The following is an 18,500-nucleotide window of genomic DNA, read 5'->3' on the forward strand; positions in this document are numbered from 1 at the left end:
ATTGATGAATTAAAAGTATTGTGGGATGACGGTGTTACCACGTATGATGCCCACAAAAAACAAAATTTCAACATGAAGGCCGCTATTCTATGGACAATCAGTGACTTCCCTGCATATAGTATGTTATCTGGTTGGAGCACACATGGGAGGTTGGCTTGTCCGTACTGCATGGAGGATTCCAAAGCTTTTAGATTGAGGCATGGAAGGAAGCCTTGCTGGTTTGAGTGCCATCGTCGATTTCTACCCAGCGATCATCCGTTCCGACGTCAAAAGAATGCATTTAAAGCAGACACAACTGAAACGGAAGGTCCATCCTCAAGATTGTCCGGCATAGAGATTCTAAGAAGATTGCGATACTTTCCAGATGTATTAACAGATGCCCGCAGTCCTACACCCTTCCGTGGATTTGGGAAGGATCACAATTGGACGAAAAAATCTATTTTTTGGGAACTACCGTATTGGCCGACCCTATTGATACGACATAATTTGGATGTGATGCATGTAGAGAAAAATGTGTTTGATAATGTGTTCAATACAGTAATGAATATTAAAGGAAAAATGAAGGATAATCCGAAGGCCCGTATGGATTTAAAATTAATATGTAAAAGACCAGAATTGGAACTCAAAGAGTATAATGGCAAAGTACTGAAACCAAAAGCAAAGTACGTGCTCAGACCTGATCAAATAAAACATGTATGTCAATGGTTGAGACAACTGAGATTTCCAGATGGATATGTCTCTAACATTGCTCGGGCTGTGAAGATTGACGATGGACAGTTATATGGGTTAAAGAGCCATGATTGTCATATCTTTATGCAACGATTGATACCCCTAGCATTTCATGATATGTTAGACAAACCTATATGGGGGGTATTGTCTGAGTTGAGCGGATTTTTCAGAACATTGTGCGCATCGGAGGTCGTTTTATCAGATGTAAAGAATCTCGAGGACTCTGTCATCACCACTTTTGTCTGTTAGAAAAGATATTTCCGCCAGCATTTTTCGATGTTATGGAACATTTGATCATACATCTGCCATATGAACTAAGGGTTGGTGGCCCTGTGCAATATCGATGGATGTACCCATTTGAAAGGTATATGTTTTTTTATATTTGTCTCTTTAATGACAGATATTTAAAATTTGAAATGTATATTCTTGTCAGATGCATGTTCGACCTAAAAAAAAAGGTTCATAATAAAGCAAGAGTAGAAGGCTCTATTTGTGAGGCGTACACTTTAGAAGAGATTTCAAATTTCTCATCTATGTACTTCGAACCTCATATTCCAACACGTTACACATGCCCGCCCCGTAACGATGATGGAGAACAAGTAACTGTAGCTGACAAGCTGTCGATATTTCAACCACTTGGGCATGCATTTGGTAGTTGTCGATCAAGGCTATTGACAGATCGAGAGCAAGATGCAACACACATCTATATTCTTTTTAATTGCTCAGCGATCGACCCATACATCGAGTAAGTATATGCAACTCAATTATAAATCCTTTTATGTTCTATATGTGGATACATGGCTCGGTAATATAAGTATTTGTGGTTTGCAGACGATTTGATCTGGAGTTGCAAAGCGAAGTTTCACATCTCACTGATGCAGAAGTACAAAAAGAACGTGAAACTAAGTTTGTGGAGTGGTTGAAACAGTTGGTAAAGAAGCTAACATAAATTTTGTACTTATAAACAACACTAAGTTACTTAATTGATCGTGATCACAATCATTGTTTATGTCTGTGCGTAGGTTCGCCATGGTGATGTTAAAGATCAAGGAATATGTGATTTAGAAAATTTTTTGACTGCCTTAGCACACATACGAGCATGATCGAATCACATATATAGTTTTTTGCCTGCCTTAAAGCACATCTGAGCATGGTAGAATCACATATAGACTTTTTCTAGATGCCTTAGAACACATATGAACATGCTATAATCACATATTCAAATTTTTTACTGCCTTAGCACACATATGAGCATGATAGAATCATATATATATATATATATAACTTTTTGTCTGCCTTAGAGCACATATGAGCATGATAGAATCACATATAAAGTTTTTTTGACTGCATTAAAACACATATGAGCATGCTATAATCACATATTCAGTTTTTTGACTGCCTAAGAACACATATGAGCATGTTATAATCACATATTCAGTTTTTTGACTGCCTTAGAGCACATATGAGCATGCTATAATAACATATAGAGTTTTTTTATTGCATTAGAGCACATATGAGCATGCTATAATCACATATAAAGTTTTTTTGCCTGCCTAAGAACACATATGAGCATGATAGAATCACATATAAAGTTTTTTTGACTGCATTAGAACACATATGAGCATGCTATAATCACATATTCAGTTTTTTGACTGCCTAAGAACACATATGAGCATATTATAATCACATATTCAGTTTTTTGACTGCCTTAGCACACATATGAGCATGCTATAATAACATATAGAGTTTTTACTGCCTTAGAACACATATGAACATGTTATATATCATTTATGATAGAATCACATATAAAATTTTTTGCTTTGCCTGCCTTAGAGCACATATGAGCATGCTATATTCACATATTCAAATTTTTTACTGCCTTAGCACACATACGAGCATGATCGAATCACATATATAGTTTTTTGCCTGCCTTAAAGCACATCTGAGCTTGGTAGAATCACATATAGAGTTTTTCTAGATGCCTTAGAACACATATGAACATGCTATAATCACATATTCAATTTTTTGACTGCCTTAGCACACATATGAGCATGATAGAATCACATATATATATATATATATAACTTTTTGTCTGCTTTAGAGCACATATGAGCATGATAGAATCACATATAGAGTTTTTTTATTGCCTTAGATCACACATGAGCACATGATAGAATCACATATAGTGTGTAATTTATTTCATTATATTTTGTTTATCAATACTGACTGTTCTTTTCTTGTGTAGGCTGCTAGCGATAATCAGCGTAGTGGAGCTGAAGGGACAGATAAAGACAATGAACAAGAAGACGCACAAAATCTTGGCGATGATTAGAGGACTGTGTTGAAGAAGTTCTATTTTTTTTATGTTTTCTAATTATAATTGTTGAATTGTAAATAATTAAACTTCTTAATTTTAAGGTGGAACGATTAATTGTTGTAGATTCTTGTTATATGAAATTTTTTGTGTGGTTTGTTTTTTATTTACAGGAAATATAAATTGTACAGGAAATAGAAATTGCTCGGTATTTAATTTTCAAATAAATTTTTTTAATTTTTTTTCGTGTTTGCGACGGATTAGCGACGGAACCATCCGTTGCTATTTATATTAATCTAGCGACGGCATAGCGACAGAAGTAAATCCGTCGCCAAGCCGTGGTTGCCGTTTAATACCGGCGAATTGGCGACGGAATATAGCGCTCGGTATTCCGTCGCAATTAGCGACGGACCTGGCGACAGAATAATTCCGTCGCCAGTTAGCGTCGAAATATTCACGACGTAAGCATACTGTCGCCTCGTTGTCGCTAATCCGTCGCTAACCATGTTAGCGACGGAATGTGGTCGTCGCTAATCTACTGCTTTGTTGTAGTGACATAACCTGGTTGGCATTCTCGAATTTGGAAGTTAACTCTTAGTAGGTTTCCATATCAAGGCTTAATTCAATTCCGTATCCTCTACCAATTTAACCATATCCTCCTTTCTTTTGAGGTTGGGGTCCTTGTGATTCCATTCCCCTCTTTCTTTCTTTCTCGTTGAAACCATTCAATTCATTAAATACGGATCCTATATCAGAAAAAGTGTCTGCTCCTAATTTTTACCCCCTTTCAGTTCTATTAGACCAGTGTTTGGTTCAATCAGAACCAGAACCAGAACCAGAAATGATTCTATCGTTAATGTATCCACAATTCAATATGGGTAGCTATATCCCACCATGCCTCTCCTCCCAGCATTTTTCTTGCTCGATCTGAAATAGTGGAACGGTGAATATTCTTCTTCTTTTTTCCTATATTTACAAATAAAATCAAATCAGAGGAAGCATAATCTCATTATGATCTAGATTGCATTATTAGGCCAGATCCGTTATAACTAAATAAACTATCTTAGCTATAACTATAATAAGCCAAAATCCCAATCAGCTTCCTAAAACTCACACGCCTCATCATTTTATGTTATGTGAGTTGAGCCCGCTTAGCTCAGAGGTTAGAGCATCACATTTGTAATGTCCAGCTTTTCTCTATCTATTCTATCAAATTTTTTTATCCATGATTATACTGTTTCCTTGAGATCAAAGAATAATGAAAAAGACTCTTTCCTTTTTCTTCTAAAACTCGGGTTTATGATCTATTATGTTTATGTCAGGGAACGTACATTCTAATTCAATTATGAGTAAAAAACTGAGCAGTTGTATCTTCATAGAACAATACATGTATATATACAAACTCTTTTGATTTTGAACACCATCAATTGGTTCCAGTTGGATATGACCCAGCCCATGCCTTAACCTGATATTTTACCATGTGTCACATGGAGCCCAATGGCTGCCCCAGAACCCACAAACATAACAAATCCAAATATGAACTATAGCAGCATCAAGTATATTTAAATCTGGATCTGAAATTTATATTGCAATAATGTACACATTAAAATTGGTTGAAAACAAAAAGCATTACGTGTAAAATGTGCATAAGATCCAGACACAAATGCAAAAGGAATTATGATCCAAAATATAGCCTTGGATCGAGGAAAAGTGGGATTATATAAGCCTGAAATTTGTCCAATATACATATTTGGATCTTACTTTAAGAACCATATCCTAGAACGATGCAGCAGATTTTGATAGAAGGCCTTGGACTGAATTCAATCCATTTGCCTCCCTGATTGTTAAGTCATGGCCTGTAAGGATGCAAAGGGTTTGGATTAAACTCGGACATGACTGAATCTGAATCCAAATCCATCGGATTCAGTAGAAACGACAGTATTTGATTAATAATTGGATTCAGATTTTGTGCAAGTATGACATTCTAATCTGAAGCGAACCTGAATCTGGCAGATATCCAAAGAACACTTGTAAAAAGCAAGCTATTTAAGTTAGTTGGATCCAGATCAGGTGTTAGCATTGCTCATTCTAATATAAATCCAATTAGGTAGGATTCATTAGTGTCCACACGCAATGCAGCCTTTTACATCCCTGTCCATCGGTCCTAGTCCTACTAGTCTCAGTCCTTGAAGTCCTACTTAGGAATTTAGATGGATTGGATTTGGTTAGGGTGTTCACTCACCCCTATCATCATACCCCTCTTTGGGATCTCATTGATCCCAGTTGTTTTTATCAAATCACTCTATAAATGTGATCTACGTCATCCATTTTAGCGAAGATAGGTATTTTTTTTAAAAAAATTTATAGCACCAAAAAACCACGCCCGTCACAAAGAACTAATCACGCTGGCTCAGCCTGCCATACCTACTGTCATTGTGCCGACTGCATCTCCGAGGCCAGGACCCCTGCCACCAATGCCTATCTATGCTACACATTGGCTTGCACAAAAGGTAACACCCCATGAAAATCAAACCTTGACTGCCCGTCTAGCAGCCAAGGCCCCACCCCACTACACCAACCCCCTTCAGGCATAGATGGACATTTGAATCACCAAAATCCGACTTGTGTGCATTTTTATAAATAACACGATTCGGACAAGTAACATAATTCAGATGTAAAACTATGAACCGAATCCAAACCCGATTGTTGGTCGGCTGTGTTCATTAAATCGATTAAACGGATTAGGAACCGTTCGGGTACCCGACCCATATCCGAAGACTTGCCAACCCCCCAAGTCCTCGACGCGTTGCCGAGAGACTTCTAGAACGTCTAGAACTTCTTAGGTTCGGCGAGAGGGGAAGGAACAGATTGCGGATGGAGCTTCTAAAAATACCCTTAAAACTTCTAAATACTACAATTTTACCACACACATCCTCCGAACAACTAGGGATGAAGGGCGTAACCGTTATTCTAATTAAATGGAAGGCTTCTTTCGTGCGTCTGGTTTTATAAAAGGGACGGACCCCAAGTCCCCAACCGTCCCTCCATTTTCACACAACAGAATCCGTCGTCCCCTCCCGAACCAGGTACGCGTTAGAATTACGAATTTACGAGTTTTTTTAATCCCTTTTCTTTTTCTGATTTTTGCCTAAATTTGGTAATAATTATTTCCGTTGATTGAATTAGGGTATATGATCCCTTTGGTAGGAAGTTGATTTTTTGTGTTCTTGTTGTAATTTGTTATTTATTGTTGTTGAAGTGATTCCTGTGCAATTAGGTCGACTTCTCTCATGATATCGAATTTTTGTCGAACATATTGCTATGTTTTATTCGTAAATTTCTTTAGTTCCCGTTTGCGGCAGGAGGCTTCTATGGAGCGTTTTTGCACGAAAATGTATTTGGATCTGGTCATTTGCAGAAAGTGGTTGGTAGTAAGCGAAAATTGCCAGAATCACATGAATTTCGATAATGGAAGCTGTTAAAATTTAGGCGAAAACTATAGGCAAAGAGCATATTTCCGTAATAGGACGTCCATAGAGGGAGAAAGCAAAATCCTTTTTTTCCCTTAAGCGATGAATTTCTGTAGATATTTTCTTTGTCGAACTGTCCGTTGGTTGCTTGGTAAATTCAGGAGAGAATCTCTATCGATAATTTCTTGCCTCTATAGGAAGAGAAATTAGTGTGTAATGTATGCGCTAACGTCGGGGAAAAGCTGTCCATGGGTCGCTTGGCGAATTGAGGATTAGGGCTTAAGAGTGGTTTGGGTTTTTAAAGTTGATTATTGGGAGGAGAATTGTATTTTGTCTTTTGATAGAATGTCAAGCATAGATCAGGCGAGAAACAGAAAAGAAGGAGGTGATTTAACTCCAATACTGTCCTTCTTCTTTCGAATTCTGTTGCATTGTGCAAATGGGTCTTTTTATTTTCCCGTGTATTAAAAGTATGTAGTTTTTCGCCTTTTCTGAGATATTTTCAGTAAAAAGAAAATATGAATTTAGTAAATATCAGCAAAGGGCTTTCTTTATGGACTTGATTTTTCTTATTCTTCTTTATAAGGATGGAAAAGGTAAGTCTATCTGATTTTGCATATAAAACCTGTTTCTTTGACATTTTATATGGCTGTTCTGCAAGTTTTTATTGGTGGATAGAAAGGTTTTGCTGCCTCAGATGTAGGGATGTTTTCAGTCGCCACAAATGCAATCTGCCTTCTCGCTCTTCTTGTTGTGATTGTGTTTTAGTAGTATATTACATGATTTGGAGCCAAATAAAGTAGTTTCATCCATTTGTATTTGAACTAAATAAATACAGCGAGACCTTTTCTCTCTGCTCTCTCACTTTTTGTTAATACATGGATCAATTGGATGCCTTCTTGCTTTTCCTGTAGGGACTGTGTTGCAGTAGTAAGACATTGCTTGTTAGTAGTTATTCCCATAGGATTAGACTTACTCTCTTACCAAAGTCTTTTGCACTTGATGATTAGGTCTACTTTAGCAAATACTACAAAGCAACGTGTACATCGGAGTTAGAACAGTCACACAATAACAAATGGCTGAGGTAGGCATTGTTCTTTTTCTTTCATAAAAAAAAGGGAAATTTTACAATTGATAGTGTTGAATATTTGAAATCATGTTTCTGTCTATAGCCTAAACATCTCCTGAATTTGTTTGTAGGATGGTTACAAAGTCACACTGAATGTATATGATCTGAGCAAAGGACTCGCACGACAACTTTCAATGACCCTTTTGGGGAAAGCAATAGAGGCAATATGGTATGTGAGATGTAAAGAGGTTATTCCTGAGCTTTTGGTGTTGAATTCATATAAAGCAGGTTATTTCATTCATGGTATCTTAGGATGTTGATAAAGATACTACTAGTGTTGCTTGCTCCAACTTTATACTGCGCAATAGTAAATGCAGTCATAGAATAATAAGAGAAAATACAATCTGAGTTTGAATGTGTATTAACTTGGTCCTGATGTTTTTAGTGCAAGATCAATTAGTTCACCTTTCTGTCTATTATGGAAGAAGTAATGATAATCGTTCAAAATATGTCACACAGGCATGGTTATTGAGCAGCTGTACCTGTGTCGACATGGCCCGACACGGGGATGGGTACGTGCTGGTCTGGATTGGATCGGGTCCAACCCTGACTCAAACCAACCCACTGTTTTTTTTTATGTCGGTGAAAGGCAGGGCAGAAGAAGAAAAAGGAGGAAAAAAAAGAAGAAAGAGGAGGAAGAAGAAAAAAAAAGAGGTGGAGAAGGAAGAAGAAGATGAAAGAGGAAGAGGAGGATAAGCAAAATACGAAAGAGGACAGGAAGAGAAGGAAGAAGAAGACGAAAGAGGAAGAGGATGAGAGGGATGAAGTCGAAAGAGAACGATGAAGATGAGGAGAAGGAAGAAAAAGATGAAAGAGGATCAGGAAGAGGATAAGGAAGAAGAAGATGAAAGAGGGAAGAGGAAGAGAGAGAGTACCTTTTTGTTTGATCTTCCTCTTCTTCTTCTTCTTCCAATCATAGTGAGAGAGAGACAAAAATACTTTTTTATTTAAAAAAAAAGTTTTCATTCCCCTCTTTCTTTCAAAAAATTACATCCAACCCCTCCCTTTACAGATTTATTTTTTATTTTTTATATGGACTTTCCCCTCCCCTTTTCGAAAATTATGGTCACCCCCCTTGCAGACTTCTTTTTTAAAATTTTTGATATGGACCCTAATATGGATCCACACTTATTCCCAACCCAATCTTTATATATATATATATATATATATATATCACATAAATGCAAAATAAATTCTAAATAAACTGAATATAATTATAAATTATAAATTATAAATTGAATACAAACTTGTATGTACAAAGGGTAAAATGGCGTGTCTGGGTGTGGACTACAGAGGGAAAAAATGGAATGTCCGGGTGCCATATATATATATATATATATATATATATCCGTGTCCCTGTACCCTCATTTTGTGAAATTACTGTATTGGACCCTCCGGACCCGTACCCATGTGACCTATGTCAAAGGGACTCTTCAACTAGGTGCCGCACCCGTGTCGCACCCGCACCCGCACCCGATGCGGTCAACCTGACCCTGGGTGCAGTCAATGCACCTAGGGTCATTTATGTCCAACTTTTGGACTTTATATATATATATATATATATATATATATATATATATATATATATATATATATATATATATATATATATATATATATATATATATATATATATATTTGCCACACCCCTGCATCCAAGTTTTTTGAAAGTGCCGCACCCCCGCCCCCGCCCCCGCCCCCGCCCCCGCCCCCGCCCCCGCCCCCGCACCCGCACCCATGTGACATAGCCTTTAAATGATGGAATGTCGACTCGTGTTATTTATTGACATGGTTGGTAAATTGTTTATTGGTTAGAGTTCGATGGGTTCTGGTTCATTTATGAAAGCACCTTTTAGGAGAATATATTGGTATTTTTCTGAAATTTTGCTTAATCTCTAAATTGTCCTAATGGATTTGCTATTTTCTACGATACCATACTGCTACCAGTACTTATCACAACAGTGCTAAGTTATATAGGTGAGGGTAGGTGATTGATTTGATCTTGCCGCATTGACTTTTTTGAAAAAGGGGGGAAAGTTGTTTTTTCATCTAAATCTCACAATTATATTCGCTATTTATCGTATTTCTCTCTGCTGTTTATGAGATATACCAAGAAGTTGCAGTGTAATATTGTAGTTAAAATGCCAAGAAATGAAAGGATATTTAAACCCCCAAAAACACAAAAATACTGTAGACGATTAGATTAAGAAAGTGTTGAAGCTAAAATTATTGCGACTAATGTGATTTTTTTTCAGCCGTCACACATAATAAGAACTTAAATCGCAAATGAGCTATGGATGTTTTTTTGGATAATTAGTTATTCTTAATCTACTCTGTGTTTGGAATTGTTGGCCCTACAGTTGCATGGATTGAACCAATTGAATTGACCAGTTTTAAAGTTGAAGCGTGTATGATACATTTGCTGATTCTGAGAAGAAAATGGCTTGTATATACCGGGTAGATTTAGGTCTCTAAATTTTATGAATAGGGTTTCAATTGTTGTATGGTGGGAATGTGAGTTCTGGGCATGACCTGTATGGTTCCTTTCTCTCTTCATAGAGTTCCACTTATGGCATACAAATTCAAAATTTATGTTCCTTCTTAAGATGTTCTGAACAAACTCATCCAAGTAACTTCTTCCTGAACTTCTAATATTTAGAATCCTTTGTTAAGGCCCCTTCTTTTTGTGCTAAATGAGCAGGCACACAGGGGTGGTTGTTTATGGAACTGAGTATTATTTTGGTGGAGGCATCCAGAAAGAACCTGCCGGAACAACACCTTACGGGACTCCAATGCGAGTGATTGATTTGGGTGTAACTCATGTGCCTAAGGAGTTGTTTGAGGAGTATCTGGAAGATATAAGTCCCCGTTACACAGCTGAAACGTACAACTTGTTAAACCACAATTGCAACAACTTCAGCAACGAGATTGCTCAGTTCTTGGTCGGTGCTACCCTACCTGATTACATTCTTCAGCTTCCCAATGAAATCTCGAGTAGCCCAATGGGTGCTTTGATTTGTGAGTTTCTCTCCTTTCACCAGATCTCCTGCTTCAAAACGTGTGTATATGTCAAGCTCAAACATTCAGAACAGAATCAACTCAATTTGATCTTTTGAAATTTGATATCCTAGAATCTAACATAGGTGTGCGTTTTGATCCAGTGCCAATGATTCAAAGATTGGAGATGACCCTAAAATCTGGAGGTGTACCGCAAGTTCCTCAGTTCATACCGTCAACTGTGTCTACAAGCCAAACTGCATTTGACGCTTCCAAATTAAGCACACCTGCTATGTCCAATGGAGAAGCAAAGAATCAGAAAGCTGCTGGGAGCCCAAAGAACGTAAATTCTGCACCGTCCCCTAGTGCTGCCGAGGGGTCTGTTCCAGTGACTGGAAAAACTGATGCTAAAGCAGGCAATGGAACTGCCAATGAGTCCACTTTAGAAGCTCGGAAAAGGGTGCAGGAAGAGATCACCAGAGAATTCACAGCACTAATGGCAGCTGGAAACTTGAGGGCAAGTGAGGCAGCAGCTCTTGCTGCAAGGAAGGTGATGGAGAGATATGGCATGCTCAATGTGTCCGCCATGCCACAGAGTTAGGATGGTGTCAAAGAGAGTATTATTATTATTTTGTTTAACCTCAAAAGATCTGAAGATGTCAACTTTTTTTTACCTGTTCCTTTATACGATGTTAAATTGCCAACATTTTTAGCCCAAGTCTGAGATATTCCGTCATTGCTAATTGGTGGTTCTAACTGCAAGTTGTTCGATGTTTGTATTGATAACTTGCAAGGTTGCCTTCGTTTATTTAATCCATGGTCATAATGTTTTCTTTATGGACATCACCTTATGATATCATAGATTAAAAATAATGCCCTCTTCATCTAAGCGTAGGAAGGATCTGTGGTTTATGAACATGACTAATTAAAAAAAAAAGGTCGTATCATCATTTTCGTTAGAAAAAGGTCAGTTGGGCAGTGAACATGAAGGATGGATCTTTACTACAATAGTGTGGGATTTCTGCATCTAAGTAGAAATTTGAATGCCCATGTGGAGGATAAGATTATGTAAGCTGTAACTGCTGACAAAAAGATTGGACTGTAATTCTGAATTTTGTGCTCTTGGAAAATCTATGAAAACAATATGGGTTTTACTCATTCTGTAAATCCATAGTCACCGTAAGCTTCTTGGGGAAACTCATTTGTCTGGAAGCTCACAATTTTTTGCTTTTTTGATAGAAGAAACTTTGAGAAACCCACTTTCAAAATATGAAAAACTCGATTAGGGCTGGGAAACAAGCCGAGCCGCTCGTGGCTCAGCTCATGTTTGACACGTAAAGAACTTGTTCAAACTTGTAAAATAGGCTGGGCAAGCTGAATATGAACAATAATTTCTCGGCTCAGCTCGGCTTGTAGAAGCTCGTTACGTAGTAAGACATTTTAGATATATCTACACATATTTTACATGTATTTTTTTGTAATCTATTTCTCCAACTCTAAAAGAATGTATTTTTTCTATAAAACAAGCCAGATCAAACTTGGGACAAGATGAGCAGCTCGGTGTTCAGCTCGGCATGGCTCATAAATTAAGCTCGATGAGCCGAGCTACAAGCCAGCTCGTTTAGGTATACAATCTGAGCATGAACAGGAGAAGGTCGGCTAGACTTAGCTCATATAAGCTGATTTTATATATTATATATTTTATACATGTATTATGTATAATATTATATATATTATACATGGATAGGTTTTATACATTTTAAAAACTCTTAAAAACATTTTTTTTAGAAAACGAGCTAGCTCACAATCAGCTTGTAACAAGTTAGGGCTCGGTGTCAAGTAAGAGTGAACTCTTAGGGCCCATTTGATTGGGCAGATGACCATGCAGAACAGTCCTGTCTGAACACTGCTGGCCTGGTGCAGAGGTGTCTTGAACAAGTGGAACTTTTGTCTTAGGTGTTCTGTTCCTTTAAACAAATCACTTTCAGCTTGCTTCGATGGGTCTAGAGTTCAAATCATATTATATTTTCACTTTGAATATATATATATATATTTTGCTTGTAATGTCGACTCGTTCGTTTGTGTTTTGTGATCTAGGGTCTTTAGCGGCCGTCCTAAACCACCCTTTAGCAGTGGTTGAGACCCGCGCTAAAGGGCGTTTTTGTTTTAAAACAATGCCCACTGCTGATCGCATGCACGATCAATGGCAGGCATGTATATTGAAGATTAAGTGCCTATCAAAGTTAGAAGCTTGCACAGAGCTAACAGGAGTTTTTAGGGTGTTTTCGCAAATCTGATTTTGTAGATAAGTTTGGCATGGTCAATTTGTTGGATCATATTTTTTTTTTATGAAAAACATGAATTTTTTAGCTTAAACATTTATAAAAATGATACACCATCAATTTTCAGACCTTATGAAAACCTACCCACTTGATGGAATCCAACAATCCAAGAGGTAGAACATATCTGAATGGCCAGATTTGAGAAAAAACATGAAAAAATCTTTTAGAAGCCCGGTAAGATGGCAATTAGCAAGGATAAGAGCAGACAGTTAGCCCTTACTATATATATAATGTATATAGGGAGAGTAATGCGCTCGATCAGCCTCGTTAGGCCCCTTCAAAAATTGTAGTTTTTGATTTTTTTTTTATTGCATCCAACACCATAGATGTGATCTATAGGTTTTGTTTAGTGGGAACCGGCTTTTGGATCACTGGAATCTGACCTTATACAGGTTTTTCTGGTAATACAAAATTAATGGCTATGAAGGCATCATTTTTTTTCAGCTCATAAAAGTACAGTTTTTCATCGTAAAAACATAATCCAAGAGTCGATTCCCACTAAATCGAGCATGCTAAACACATCTAATGGTTCAGATCTATCGTAAAACACTTCAAACTGTGGGGGCCTAATGGGGCAGAACCAGAAAATAAGACCTAATATATTCAGTTCTTATATATATATATAATGAACCAGCTCAAAATTTGGTTATTTTAACTAAAGCTGATCATGAGCTCAAGTAATACTCAACTCACCACAAAAACAACCCGAGCTTGAGCACCTCATTTTAGGTTCTCAGTTATCAGCCCTAACTGGAAAATCCAAAATTCCAAACTCCACTACTTGTGCCAAAGAACAAGCATGTGCGAAGGCATAAAAAGGAAATTATTTTTACATATTTGACTTCACACGTGCAATGACCAGATGCCTAGGTCAACCTCCATTAACCAACTAACCATGAATGCAGGATCGCAAGGAACCAAACGATTGGAGTGGCCCCTTCTCCCTTACTATGTAACCGGCCTGGTGTTACGTATCATCCACCTCTAATTGCCAGCCACTTGTCACTACCTGGGCCCTTAATCCCCTTATATCAAACCCAGAAAGTTACCAACATGAACATCTCATAGTTGCTCTTCAATTCCACAGGGACACGAGAGAGAGAGAGAGAGAGAGAGAGAGAGAGAGAGAGAGAGAGAGAGAGAGAGAGAGAGATGGCTCTGGTATCAAAACTACACCACATTGCTACTGCTTCTTCCCTGAGGGCTTGCTCCATGAATCCAAGGATCTATTTCAGTACAGGCTCAAGGCCACTGCAAGCCGCGGCGCCGAACACCACCCGCGAGGCGAGGGACAGCGCGTCGAACCTGAGCAACAGGGCTGCGGAAGCGATGAAGCAGGGGACTAAAGAAGCCAAGAGAACAGCTGAAGATGTCAAGGATAATGCTTCCTCTACAATTGATCAGGTTAAAGCTCTATCCATGTTGGTGGATGTTTTATCATATGCCATTGTTTGGCATATGTTTTGTGTTAGATAAAAAGGTCAATTCGATCTACTTTTAGTGGGGTTGTTTAGGTTCACCTACATATCTAGAAAACTGCCATAAAAGGGGAGAATTTGTTATGCTCCATAATGCAACAACTTATTCAAGCTTTCTTGGCAAGTAGTTGCATTCAGAATTAATCCTCAAGGGCATGTTAGTTGTAGGTTGAATAAAAGAAATGCTTCTTTCTAGCCTGTGTTCCAACTTGATGGCCATAGCCTTGCATAGAAGCAAACGTAAGATGGAAGGCCTAGGCTATGACGCCTATATCACTGTATGAAAGCATTTCTAATAACATAAGCAAGGGTACTCTCCGCGTGCGTGCGTGCTTGTACGTGTGTGTGTAGAGTTGGGTCTAAACATGAGCACTCTCATATCACCAATCACATAGGTGTTTTGGAGCCCATGTAGTGTGGTAGTTATGATATGGCTTATGACATTGCTGATGATTGGATCCTGTCAAAGTGTATGCGTGTGTGCCCGCGCATGCATGCATGTGCACATGCACGCTAGTTGTGGCTTTATGCAAATAGTGCTCAAGGGACTGTTAAGACGATTAGCGTCAGGTTGGCTGAATAGATTCTGCAAGGGGCTACTAATTACAGGAAAAAGTTATGAGCAGGTGGGCCAAAAGACAAAAGAAGTAGCCAGCAAGGTAAGTGAGGCAGCTCAAGATTTGGGTGAGCAGACAAAGCAGAAGGTTCAAGGTGCATGGGAAACCGCAAAAGAAACGACCCAGAAGATCAAGGACACTGTTGTAGGCAAGTCTGAAGATGCCAAGGAGGCTGTCAAACAAGAAACAGAGAATGTGAAGCGCTCCATGAACTCCAAGATCTAAGCGCTTTAAGTCGTCATGGTCGCCATCGTCATCTTCTTCTTCTTCCACCAATTTTCTTCACATCATTTTCCTTCCACATTTTTGTTGCCTATGTGGGGAGCCTGTAGGATCTCCTGTTTTCTTCATAAACGACTTAAGCGCATCACGTGTCCTACTGCAGAAGCAGTTTGTTCTAGGAAGATATTAGTCAATTTTGAATTAATAATGGTGCTGGTTCTATGTTGGCTTCAACACCATAAGATTCCTTTGGAAGCTACCTATATATAGGCTTTCAACTTTGTCTCTCTCAAAGATGAAGCAATTAGTTGGCACCAATGTGGACTTTGTTATTGGATATAGCCAGTTCATAAACAAATTGGAGTTGGTTTTACATACCCTTCTGCAACCATGTTCTGGGTTGTGTTAAGCAGAGATTTTGCTCTCCTTTGCTTTTGTAATAAATGTCCTTTTAAGATATTTTTCCTCTTTGTTTTATGGGACCATTTCTGTGCTAATTTCTTGTGTTGTTGAGATTTGTTGAAGGAATGATATTAAGGTTTGTATTGTCAAGCTGGGGGATAAATTTATGGGATTCGAACCAAGGACCCCTATTTATAATAGTGTGATTTAGCCATCTTGCTCTCTCGTTTCACTCCTGAAGGTGTGTATTTTTTTCGACTGGCAAGGAGAAATGATGCAAACCCGTTGCTGTATTTGCAGAAAGATCTACCAAACTACCGCTACCATTAATACTTATCTAGAAATCTGTGTGCCTATGCAGCACTTACCACTGCACCAGGTAATGACCCTGATCTAATTTGCATTGGAATATAGGTGTTTCCTACCCATATGGAGACACCTTAATATAATTACTAATTAACACCCTGTGCAGCTTCTCCATTTAACGATGAATGAACCCAACAGAGGGCGTTCCAGCTCGGCTTGTTTCTTGTGTCGAGTAAAGCTGAGCTTGAGGTCATGAAAAGCGCGAGCTAAATAAGCTAAACATGAGCTATACCTCATTTACCAAAAAAATAAATTTTTTTCCAGAGTTGAAGATGATAGAATTTGGACCTAAACCTACAGAGCCAAACCCAAATTGACTCATTCCCAAAATAAATAATTGTTTCGAAATCCTAAGCAATAGGATTTGAACTCTAAGCATATTGCTTGCCATCCAAAACACTTTAACCATCTTCACTCTATGATATAAAATATAAGTAAAACATATTTATTATTAATTAATGAGCCTATAGGAGCCAAGCTAAGCCAAACATTGGTTATTCATGCTCTATTTCATGAGTTCAATCTCATCTCGTATCAACACTACCCTTATATGGCCCAGCCATTCACGGAAATGGATCCAATCATTTGAAATAGTAATCAATAACTAAATGGTTCTGCTAGATGGCTGGGATTGAATGTATGATGAAACCCATCATATTTCAAATGACGGGATCCGTGTTCGCCATTCACATGTCAGCATTTTGAGTGGGCCTTGCATTCCGTTGTTTTGGAGCCCATGGAATGATTTTATGCGATTGAGGGCACATATGCGATCACTTGAGAGATCCCTTCTATTATGGCACTATCATCCATCTGGCCCTAATTGCGCAGATTACTGAGCCAAGGAGGTGGCCAGCACCCACATTCTTTGGCAAAGACAGAGAAACTTCAGAGAAAAACCATTGAGTGACGAGTTAGGTCAGTAAATCAGACCCGATTCAATCGGATGTATGCTTTACTAAATCCAACCTAACCGAATACTACCAAATGAGGTTCAATTGGAAAAAGGTACTATTTTATTTGGATCCCAATAGTTTCAGCCAGCTAATCAGAAATACTTTTTTTTTTTAACTCAGAGAAACTGCTCCAGGCGCAGAGACCTAGCCGCGCTGGATCAGCCTGCGGTACTTACGGCCACTGTCCATGTCAGTGTAAATCTCTGAGGGCTTACCCCTTAACCCAAAGGAGTTGCTAAGCTTCAGCTGACACCAGAGCCGTACCTTTGTTTTATAGGGCCTGAGGCGGAGGGAAAAAATGGGCCCCCTATTAATAGTAGGAGTTCGGGGGCAGCGCCTCCGATTTTTTTTTAAAGAATCAAAATAACAATAAAATTTGCATTCACATTAAACAAATATAATATTTCAAATATTTATATTATATTAAATAAAAATATATAAAATATTTATATAAACTACCTAAACAATACTCGTCTGATTGTTTTAGAGGCAAAAATAGTTATCAAATCAATTTAATCAAGTTGTTCAACATTAATTAACAGAGATTAACTAATACAAATATTTATATCATTTTTAGATTTAACTAGCAATAACATCAATTAACAGAAATTAACTAACAATAATTAATAGTAATTAACTAACAAAAATTAACTGCTAACAAAAATTAGAAATCAGAAATTACAGTGAAACAAGAAAGTCAAGAGAATAAGACACAACCTGATAGTATCATCATTCAAATAACGATAAGATTTATATTTTTACTAAACACATATGATATTTTAAATATTTATATTATATCAAATAACAATGTCTAAAATATTTATATAAACTACTTAAACACTACTCGTCTAGCTGTTTTAGATGCAAAAATATTTATCAAATCAGTATAATCAAGTTGTTCAACCATTTCTTTCTCAATTGACAACATAGCCAATCCATTAACATTCTCCCCATTTCCTAAAGAAGCTATGCCAAAAAGCTTTCAGATTTGGTAGGACAGGTTAACCTTAAAACAGTCTTGATGACAAACTTTGTTTATAAGATTCAAGAATCAAAGCAGTGTTGGTCACAAACTTGAATATCCAAAGAACAATATTACTATGTGCACATGACAATTATTATGACCTTTGACCCAAAAAAAATCACTTAAAAAAAAAAAAGGCACACCAAGCTAATATTAAAGGAATATTTTTCATATACAGTAACAATTTTCTAAACTTTCCTTCAAAAAAATCCTCAAAAAAAAAAGAACTTACAATTAGTGCCTATTCATTTAAACGAAAATAACATCCTATGTAGTTTGTGTGAAAATCCAATGTACTCACTGTTTGTCTCCAACAAAGGATGATGGAAAACATGCACTCTTTTGGGTCCAGATGCAATTCGTGAAGATAAAAATGGCCTCAACACCTCTTACCGCAACAAAATTTTGAACCTCATCTATCTCACATCAAAAACAATAGTTTTTGGATAAGCTT

General features: G+C 37.6%; 2 protein-coding genes across 4 annotated transcripts; both read left to right on the forward strand.

Annotated features, from left to right (window-relative positions):
- Positions 1 to 6,076: 6,076 nt before the first annotated feature.
- Positions 6,077 to 11,357, forward strand: LOC149845450 (uncharacterized). 3 transcript variants are annotated; one of them, XM_089995751.1, is made up of 5 exons: positions 6,077 to 6,129; positions 7,524 to 7,597; positions 7,714 to 7,811; positions 10,344 to 10,660; positions 10,804 to 11,357. In XM_089995751.1, the coding sequence occupies exons 2-5, from the start codon at positions 7,589 to 7,591 to the stop codon at positions 11,238 to 11,240; spliced, it is 861 nt and encodes a 286-aa protein (XP_089851877.1). In that variant the 5' UTR covers positions 6,077 to 6,129; positions 7,524 to 7,588; the 3' UTR covers positions 11,241 to 11,357. The 3 variants fall into 3 exon arrangements, 2 of the variants coding, with proteins under 2 accessions (XP_089851877.1, XP_089851878.1); XR_016430193.1 differs by lacking the exons at positions 10,344 to 10,660; positions 10,804 to 11,357 and adding an exon at positions 8,102 to 8,438 and having other exon boundaries at positions 6,081 to 6,129; XM_089995752.1 differs by lacking the exon at positions 6,077 to 6,129 and having other exon boundaries at positions 7,515 to 7,597.
- Positions 11,358 to 14,114: 2,757 nt separating this feature from the next.
- Positions 14,115 to 15,671, forward strand: LOC149845451 (uncharacterized). Its single transcript, XM_089997633.1, has 2 exons — positions 14,115 to 14,385; positions 15,086 to 15,671. Exons 1-2 carry the CDS (start codon positions 14,134 to 14,136, stop codon positions 15,299 to 15,301), a joined length of 468 nt encoding a protein of 155 aa, XP_089853759.1. The 5' UTR covers positions 14,115 to 14,133; the 3' UTR covers positions 15,302 to 15,671.
- Positions 15,672 to 18,500: the final 2,829 nt, after the last annotated feature.

This window comes from Nuphar pumila, chromosome 2 (assembly GCF_984573655.1).
Source record: "Nuphar pumila chromosome 2, dmNupPumi1.hap1.1, whole genome shotgun sequence".
NCBI classification, from domain to species: domain Eukaryota; kingdom Viridiplantae; phylum Streptophyta; class Magnoliopsida; order Nymphaeales; family Nymphaeaceae; genus Nuphar; species Nuphar pumila.